This window comes from Montipora foliosa, chromosome 10 (assembly GCF_036669935.1).
Source record: "Montipora foliosa isolate CH-2021 chromosome 10, ASM3666993v2, whole genome shotgun sequence".
Taxonomy (NCBI): domain Eukaryota; kingdom Metazoa; phylum Cnidaria; class Anthozoa; order Scleractinia; family Acroporidae; genus Montipora; species Montipora foliosa.
The window spans coordinates 35,943,878-35,953,617 of NC_090878.1; the positions used below are offsets into that span (position 1 = coordinate 35,943,878).

Below are 9,740 nucleotides of genomic sequence, written 5' to 3' on the forward strand. Positions count from 1 at the left end.
TCAATATTGGTAATGGCTCTCTATTTAAATATTTTAAAAATTCGCCTTCATTTAGCAGCGTGCTTCGATGGTGTGGTGGTTATCGATGATTCCTTACGCGTAGCTAACGGACTAGGTTCAACCTTTTTGTCATCCATGTCCGTCGACCATCTTAAACAAAAAATTTCCTTTTTTTTTCCCTTTTTTTTTCCTGACGAGAAAATTTCTAAGTATAGGGTAAACTTCATGTAATTGAAGTGAAAGAGGAAACGCATATTTAATGAGTTGCTTGAATGACTCGGATGATCATCTGAGATGGCTTGCACCCACTGATCTAAATTTAGATTATATGGGTATTACCCATTTAGATTGTGTAACACGGGTGGATATGAACATGATGTGCCGTGAAAAATTGAGAAATTGAGAAATTGAGAGAAAGTTACAGGAAACTCACCCACGTCACACCCACGTCACACCCGACTAGTGATCAGGGGGACGTGGATTCAAATCCCGCTCAGGGCAATTACAGTTTTCCCCAGAAGTTGTCCAGTGTTGAGTTTCCTGTAACTTTCTCTCAATTTCTCCTCAACTTGGACTGTGAATCCATTTGCGATCCTCCTGGGGGTGATACGTTGTTGGCTCAAGGGATCTACTAAACTGTCTCCTTACATTAATTACCCTTGTCCGCCTGTGAATCACTTGTTTATCCAGCGTTATCACATAGAAAAACTGGCCCTTAGGGAGTCCCACAGAAATGCCACACATTAAATGATTAATCAGCCATGTTGCCAGCATGGTTGTCCTTATAGTGTAGTGGTCATCACACCCGACTAGAGATCAGGGGGACGTGGGTTCAAATCCAGCTCAGGGCAATTACAGTTTTCTCCAGATGTTGTCCAGTGTTGAGTTTCCTGTAACTTTCTCTCAATTTCTCCTCAACTTGGACTGTGAATCCATTTGCGATCCTCCCGGGGGTGATACGTTGTTGGCTCAAGGGATCTGCTAAACTGTCTCTCTCTCTCTATATATATATATATATATAGTTACAGTTACAAGTAAGATAGACTACATTCCGTGGTCGACAAATTTGTTTCGTAGGACTATGTCCCACTCTTCAGGATCGTACAATGGTTACTATCTCTACAGGATTACTGTTTTTACATGATGATTTTTTTATCCTGCTACCCAAGCGCGTACTTGTAAATTACGATTTTTAATTACAGTTTCTTTAAGAGGAATTTGTTTGCATGCCGACAGCCGCTTGCTAATTCTGATCGTTTGTTGAGCGTGGCGAGCTCTGGATGACAAATTATAAAATACTTCTCGAGTGTACATAAGTTGCATTTTTTGGTGCTGTTAGAATACGCGCGCGCCCTTCCCAAAATCTTCCACGCAATGCTGTAATTTTTAACCGCCACACATATTTGCTTAACTCTGTCTGGTTGCTGTGCGCCACATTCCTGAAGGACTGGTTATGGTTGGCAAATCTAGCCTTGAAGTCAGTGTCAGTTAGCCCTACGTAACTCTCGTTTCCCTCGCTTGAGGTCACTGTTGCCTGATATACTATACCCTTTGTTAAGCATTGGTTGTCAAGGGGGCATTGGTCTTTTTTCCAGCAATTACATGATCTTTCTACATTGGCTATCTCGGGTTCTAGCGTTCGTAGCACGCGCTTATTGTGCTTGTCGATTATGCTTTTGACATTGGGCATGCAATTATATGATAGCTTTAACGTCTTACGGTTAAAAATTGGTCTAAGGGCGTGGCCTTTGGGGAAACATTCGTCTTCGATTCGTAAGAACTGTTTTCCTAGGTTGGTCTTGACCTGTGCATCATAAGGCGGGTTAAACCAGGTGATGATTCTTTTCCTTGCTCTGATAGTCCTTCCTCTGCTCGGTCCTGGTTGGAATTTCAATGTATATTGGTACCCACTCTTGTCCAGGGCCGCTTGGTATGGTGGTACTGCGTTGTTGAATGTAGATTCATCGGACGAAATGTCTGATAGCCGTGGGTTTACGCTTTCCGGTATTCTCTTCAATATACATGGTGGATGGTTACTCTTGGCGTGCACGCAAGTGCGTGCTGTGTGGTGCACAGTAATTTACAAGTACGCGCATGGGTAGCAGGATAAAAAAACCATCATGTAAAAACAGTAATCCTGTAGTGATAGTAACCACTGTACGATCCTGAAGAGTGGGACATGGTCCTACGAAACAAATTTGTCGACCACGGAATGTAGTCTATCTTACTTGTAACTGTAACTGTATGCACAGCTCTAGCTTCATTAGCCATTGAGCACTCTGCGAGGGCTTATTGGCAACTCACATTTAGTATTTAGTATATATATATATATATATATATATATATAGATATATACTAAATATATATATATACTAAATATAGCTCTTTGGCATTTTGCTTTTGCTTTCATGTCCAAATTGAGCACTCTACTAGGATGAGTCATTGCCGCTAGCAATTGCTCATGCTCACTAGCTCGCTAGTTTGAGCACTCTGGCATGGCTTAGATGTACCACATGCGTGGGACATTTGGGGTGGCTTTATAAGCTTAACCTCCATCCTAGACATCAGAACTGCACTGAGGAGGCCTAGAAGGCCGAAACAGTACTGTCTGCAGTTATATATATATATATATATATTAATTTTCACAATAGACAAATTAATTAACAATGTTTTACGACAATGAACTACAACAAATTAATTATTAAGAAATTAAAGATTGAAGGGTGGATTTTTATGTTAGGATAAAACGCCTTACATTATAAATAGCTAAAAAGAGAGAGACAAACAGACACAACAACAACAACAACAACAAACAATAGAACAACAGACGAATAGGCTTATCGAGTTGGTATGATCACCCATTTCTTTTTAAAATAGTCTTTCGTGTTTTTAATTTTCCTTTCTGTTTCGCACTTGACAACAATTCTGTTGTTAAACCCAGTAATTTCTGGATTAATTTGGCTTCTTCTGCAGTCACACAAAAACAATTTCCCAATGATAACAAAATAATTGAGTAAATTAAGTAAAGGGCATTTTTGCGATATTATTCCATATAAAACATTTTCCAAAGAGAGGTGTACCCGTTGATGAAATGTCCAGAAATGTCTGGAATGTGAACATTGATAAAAAAGTGGCTTAAAGTTTCTGACCGAGCCTTACAAAAACTGCACAGATCATTCGGTCTAAAACCGATTTTGTGCAATTTTGTGTTGGTGTAGAGTATAGAGATAAGAAAGAAATTTGTATTGAAAGGCCTTGACGTATGATTCGAGGGCAACACGGTGAGCTAAAATAAAAAAGTGCTCTATTTGATCAGAAAACCGTGAATTAAAATTTCTTTGCAGTGTATGGACTATACAGGGTGGCTGCGCTTTCTTTCCGACAAGAAGTGAATAATAAACTTTTGATTTCTTTTCCATTTCGTCAAAGACTTTGTATTCCGTCACAAATGTGAGGGCTGTTATAGACGGAGACTTTTAAATGGGGTGGCATAGAATGACGAAGGCCGGCCCACTGCAGAAAGTTAGTTTTCTTTATAGTTTTTGAGAATATGCTGTAAGATTGTCTGTTGTCAAGGTCCAGTAGAAGGTTATGCGTGTAAACAATTCTACAATCAAAGTAATTTTTGTAAAAAACTGGTTTTTTATCTATACCTATTTCTCTGCTATTCCAAATAATATTATCCCAATTTTTTTCTAATGAAGGGAACGTTTCGCGGAATTCTGACCACCATGACAAAAGTTCATGGTAAAATTGGCAAGAAATTATATATTCTTTGATACCACCGAAGGGTTGTAATTTGTGTCTCAGATATCTCTTCCATATTCCATCATTATTATTAAAAATCCTTTCAAGCCATGCTAACCTTAAAGACTTCATTCACCATGCACTCCAGATCAATCATTTTTAGACCACACTCTGAATATTCATTTATTGTTGACACTCGAGTTACCTTATCTGTGCCGTTCCATAGGAATTTGAATATCATTTCATTCAATTCTTTAACCACTTCCCTAGGTGTGGGTAACATAGAGCATATGAAAACAAACTTTGGAATAAGAAATGATTTGATTATTGTAATTTTACCATATATAGATAAATTCCTCGACGACCAAATGTTTATAAGTTTTTTAATGCTATCCAGTCTTTCCTTAAGCAGGTGTTGATCATAAGTAAAGTGAACTCCCAATGCTTTAACAGGTTCATCAGACCATTTGATGCCAAATGGCTTTTCATTGTTGTTTTTGGATGATCCAATCCACATGCCTTCACTTTTTGTATAATTAGTTTTAAGACCAGAGATGCTTTCAAAACTGTTTAGTAGGTCAAACAATATTTTTGCAGAGTTAGTGTCAGAGAGAATGGCCGTGGTGTCACGGTCATCAGCGTATTGTAAGAGTTTTGTTTCTTTTTTACCAATACAATACTAATTTCTTTTATACTTGGGTTCTGTCAATGGCAATTGCTAGCGTTTCCACTGCTACGATAAAAAGATAGGGAGAGAGAGGGTCTCCTTGGCGAACACCGCGTTCAAGCGAAAAGAAATTTGACGCCATGCCGTTATTTATGGAGCAGCTTTGTATATTCTTGTAAAACGTTTTCACCCAGTGAATAAAGTCTGGCCCAAAGTTAAATATCTCTAGGCACCGGCATAGAAAATTCCATTCAACGCTATCAAAGGCTTTTTTGAAATCAATAAATACCAGTAGGTCTGGGATATTTTCCTCTGCCGTAAATTCCATTGTATCATAAATTGATCTAATGGTTTCTCCTATAAAGCGATCCTTAACATATCCCGTTTGATGACATGTATAATATCAGGTAATACATTATTTATTCTTGTGGCAATTACTTTAGTCATTATTTTTGTGTCCACATTAACATGAGCGATAAAAAAGTACTCTAGGTAATGAACCGTAACATCTTCGAAAGAGTGCAACACTTTAATTTATCTGAGTGAGAACTTTGGCTAGATTTCTGAATGTTATTAATGAGTATCGTACATGTGAAAGTTGCTTCAAGTTTGGTGTTTAGACAAAATGTTTGCTCCCCGGTTGAAATGTTCGTTTGATAACTTAAAAATTAATGGCTGTTTTCCTCCTACGGGTCGCGATGTAAAATATCTGTGAGATACGACGTACATTAACCCCACTCAGTAGTGGACGCTTTACTAAAACACAGCTGTAAGATTTCCGAGCTTAAATCCCTGCTCAGCCGGCTATGAAGGAAAGCAATGGTTGGCGCAACTTTCGAGAATGATCTAGGTGAAATGCCTTCTCCCTCTCCCCATTCTGAAGATTTGAGTTGTACTTTGTCTTCTGCGACGCAACCTAACTTACACGTGATTCATACTTGCAGCCAATGAAATCGCGAAATTTTCGGGACGTTCCTTATGCTGTGGCCAAAGGTACGGGATACGGGAAAGTTAAAAAAGATAACACAACAATTTGTGACTTCGATGAAAACATACCATCGACCGAAACGTCTGCGCGGACTGACTACGCCAACCCGGATAATAGAAATTAAAATAATAATAATAAATAAAAAAGATAGAAGACTGTAACGATCATTCGCAGAAACGACAGCAAAACTTGCTTTACGGTTTAATGTTAATCATATCGGCAGGATCTATAACTATTCAGCAGCTGGCAAATCCATTGATTCAATCAATTTCGTATTGTTTCCCATTAATTTCCTAGCAAATGCAATGTTTAGAAATATCTTTTGAGTTTTGTTTGACTGAATTCGCAAATTGTGGAATGCATTTGGCTGTTATATTACCCAGGAATTGCTTTTCGAGTAAATGGCTATGTGTGATGAGTTTGAGGCAACCATTGAACGCACGCGTGTCTTGAAATGCCGTAGACATGCGGCCGCTTGAGATTACTCTTTGCCAAAAGTTGTTTTAACGTTACAGCGATTTTTTAGCAAAAGTTTGCTTTCTCTACCTCACCAAAACGCTTGGGCCTGTATTTGGCGACAATGGCGTTTCTTTAAAATCCATTTCTCATCAGTTCACCCTCTTCCCTTTCCTCGTCATGTTCAGTGTCAGCTATACGTATATACATAGATTCATATTTAATTGACCACTCCACATACGTAAAGGCTTTTCAGGGACAATGAAAAAGCGGTGGCCCGAGGCAAATCAGTTGGCTATTATTATAATTATAAGTGCAGGCACGAAGTATAGCGCCCTAACCAGTGGACCACACGCAACCTTTTGTATTATTCTATCCTTTACGATTTTGTTGATAGCCATTATAATATTAGAATAGCTGCCAAGCATGAAGGTAAAGCGCCCCGACTGTTGGACTACATTCCAACCTTTTGTATTCTTGTATCAGTTATGATTTTGTTGATATCCATTATAATATTAGAATAGCTGCCAAGCATGAAGGTAAAGCGCCCCGACTGTTGGACTACATTCCAACCTTTTGTATTCTTGTATCAGTTATGATTTTGTTGATATCCATTATAATATTAGAATAGCTGCCAAGCATGAAGGTAAATGAAGTTTTAAGTCTCACTTTCCCTAGAGTTTGTTCAGTCAAGTTCGTCTGAGCAAGTCAGGAGGGCTAAATTGATTGGGGCTATAATTTGTGCGACGGATTACTAGTAACTTTGGGTTGGTTTTTTTTTTAAATTTGTACGTACAGTGGTTAGTACATATTGTTTATGAGACCAATAAAGTTAATAGACAGACAGGACGTTATTGCACGAACTTTACCAAAAAACAAAGAGCACTTACTACAAACAAAGGTATTGGCAGACAATCATCCGCTAACGTCATGAAAACGTTCAGTCATTGTCATTGTATGAGAAAGTTAACGAATAGGGGACAAAGACATCTACAGATTTTAACAAATTACAATGTATTAAATATTGAATCTAAAGAAAACGACTATCACCATTATAACATCCCTTTTTTAGGCTTTCCATCTCGCCGTACTTCAGACAGCATTTTTTGCACGAAGAAACACTGCATGAATGATGAAAGTACTCAATCACGTTTGCTTCAAAAACTTTAGCCGTCGTGCCTGGCTTTTCCCGAATGTCTTTAAAACTCTCTTTTTCACAAACAGACGAGAGACTAGGACAAAACCTCCTCGAGATTGTACTTGCGAACAAACTGAAGAAGAGGTGGCTGATTATTGACGTTACTTGCCCGAGTGACAGGTTGTTGCTCGAGAAGTAACGAAAAATTCACGCTTGCCGCGGGATTCCCGTTGCAATCCTGAATTCTTCAGGCTTTCCTTTGTTACCCGCTCAAGTAACGTTTCTAACTGCGATGATCCACATCTTAACTAGTTTCCGAGTGTAACTTACGAGGTACATATGCAAGCCCTTTGCTGTCTTCCTTTATTGCCGTAGAGATATGGCCTTTAAGTTGCAGCCCATTTATCCACGTTTCATTGCTTTCGGGCTAAGTTATTTCCATTTGACGAACTAAAATGCACTCGAGCTGAACCTGGTCAATTGTGGTGCATTCTTCTCGTATCGTCAATGTTTCTTTATGAAGATGATAACACCAGAAAAAGTCGAGAAAAAACTCTTTAAAAGAGTAGAATACCAATAACTGTACTCAAGCCACACTCAGAAATAAGCCGTAGTTATTTTGACTAAAGCTACCTTCTTAAATCAAACAGATCGCACTTACTGTCAAGAGCAAAGTATTGCACTGAATTCTGTCACATGAGTCATAGTATTCGGCGCTTATATTGAAACCATCTCAAGAAGTACTTTGTGCTCGTATCCTCAACCGCGACTGTCGAAGGCACTTTAATAATCCGAAAATTACTACTAGCACTTTAATATTGAATTTTTGAGTGAGACATCTGTCTTCAGGAATACAAGTGATGGATCGACAAGGTTGCGCGGAGCACTGAAAGTTCTTACATCTATCTTCTATCATTTGAAAAGAACGGCAATAGAACGAATCTTAAGGACGGTGCCACCTTCTGAGCACACGCCACAATCATTTTATCATGATACCGCGGAGCGGAGCTCCCTGGTTATTTATTCTTACTGCCTGGGGACCTTCGGCGCGCGCGGAGCTCCGCTACAAACAAAATTCAGCCAACCCAAACCTTTACTAATGTTAACATTAGGCCTATAAAATAACGTATAAGGCTAAGGTTAGCATTTTTGTAAAGGTTTGAGTTGTTTCAGTTATGGCAAAACAACGACCTGTAACCTGCAGTTTACATCCTCCTGTTTCTATTACAAAATTTGAATACAATCATCAATCAAGCTTGCTCGTAAAATTTTCCTTCGATATATTTTATAACAATTGGCTTAAGCCTTCAGCTCTGTGTCTATATTTAGAGTTACGGATGCATTTGGAAAATCTGGAGAGTACTGAGTAAGTCTTCCCTCTAGTTTCTAAACTTCCAACAGGCCTCCAAACTTCCATAGACACGCCAAGCATAAAACGAATTTAATTAGCATATCGTGCAAACGTTTGCTTGCTAAATAGTATCCTACTTTACGGCGGTGGAAGCGGGATGATGAATAGCGGCTAAAAAACAAAAAAAACTTCAGATTTTATTCTATTTCTAATATTACAAAGTAATACTCAGCTGGTTTCGAAATTACTGGTTTCGAATTGTTTACGCGCTCTTCAGCATCTTCACTACTTTTCCGAAATATCTAGGAAATATGTTCACAAAAATGTCTAAAATATTAGTTGTCCTCCAACAAATGAGTTGAAATATTCGAAAGTATTCGAACATTCTAGCCCACCTTCCTTCCAAACCGATATTTAACGAAATTACTCGCTGGGTGCCATTGGTTCTTTCTAAACCACTTGTATGGAGCCGTCCGTGTTCGAAACGACACAGTTGAACAACAACAGCAACTGTAAAAGATCCGAACTCGGAGGCACACTAGCTGGATATTTACAAGTGTAACCGAGAAGCTGAAACAGAGACTACCAGGTTCAAATTCAGAAAGTGTTCAGGACTGGTCTTAACACGGGATCTCAAGGCAAGCGGAATAAATAGTTTCTAACTTACCAATCACATGTATCGATCTCTTTGCTCTGTTCTTTTGCTATCACTTTGCTTTTTCTCTCTTCACCCAATCTCCAGAGACTCAAACTTATGTTTAACTTTGGTATATTTGCAAAAAAGTCAAATTTGAACCTATGACAAATGTGTCAGGGAGGGGGCGTCTCCAAGGTAAACACATCCTCGGAGACCCAGGGGCAGTTAGTCGGATCGATAAAATGTCCGTAGAGCAAGGGGGACTTTTGTCTGATTGGTTGATAATTTGCTTGTGCCCAGGCTTTTTTGACACGCGAGCGAGCGAGCGAAATAACAAACAAAATGGCGGCCGAAGATGTCTTGTTCCATTACTTGCTATAGGAATCTTTTTTAGCCACAGTATCGTGTACACCTTTTTTCTTTCGGAATAGCGGTATTTCAGTGGTAAAACTTCTTAACAGTCTTTCGCTCTTGTGTGATCGAATTTTCGTCGGCGGCTTCATGCACAATATTGAGTTAGGCAGATTTCCGAGTAAATGTCATAGATCGATTGAGGTGGGAGTTCAGCCGAGACGGCCCTGTCAGTTGAAGTCTGCTAAGGTAAGATGAGTTCGCTATTCCTTTCGTTTTGTATATAATCTCAAGCTAACATAAGCAAGCACAGCCTATTAAATGTTCTTTTAAAAATTAATGTATTATACTTTCCTTCTTGTCAACAGAAAAAAACCTTATAAGAAATGCCAGCGTTATTAACGT

General features: G+C 38.8%; 1 protein-coding gene across 3 annotated transcripts in view; it reads right to left on the reverse strand.

The window, feature by feature from the left end:
* Positions 1-9,235, reverse strand: part of LOC137973662 (N-acetyllactosaminide beta-1,6-N-acetylglucosaminyl-transferase-like) — a 24,975-nt gene extending 15,740 nt beyond the window's left edge. For 2 of the 3 annotated variants that reach the window (XM_068820517.1, XM_068820518.1), the window contains exon 1: positions 9,015-9,235. Coding sequence is in view for 1 of the 3 variants with exons in the window: in XM_068820519.1 (XP_068676620.1) it covers positions 5,954-6,004 (51 nt within the window). In the remaining 2 variants the exon portion in view is untranslated. Of the gene's footprint in view, positions 1-5,953; positions 6,058-9,014 lie in introns of those variants that run through there. The other variant, XM_068820519.1, reaches the window with a different exon arrangement.
* Between the last annotated feature and the right edge of the window lie 505 nt (positions 9,236-9,740).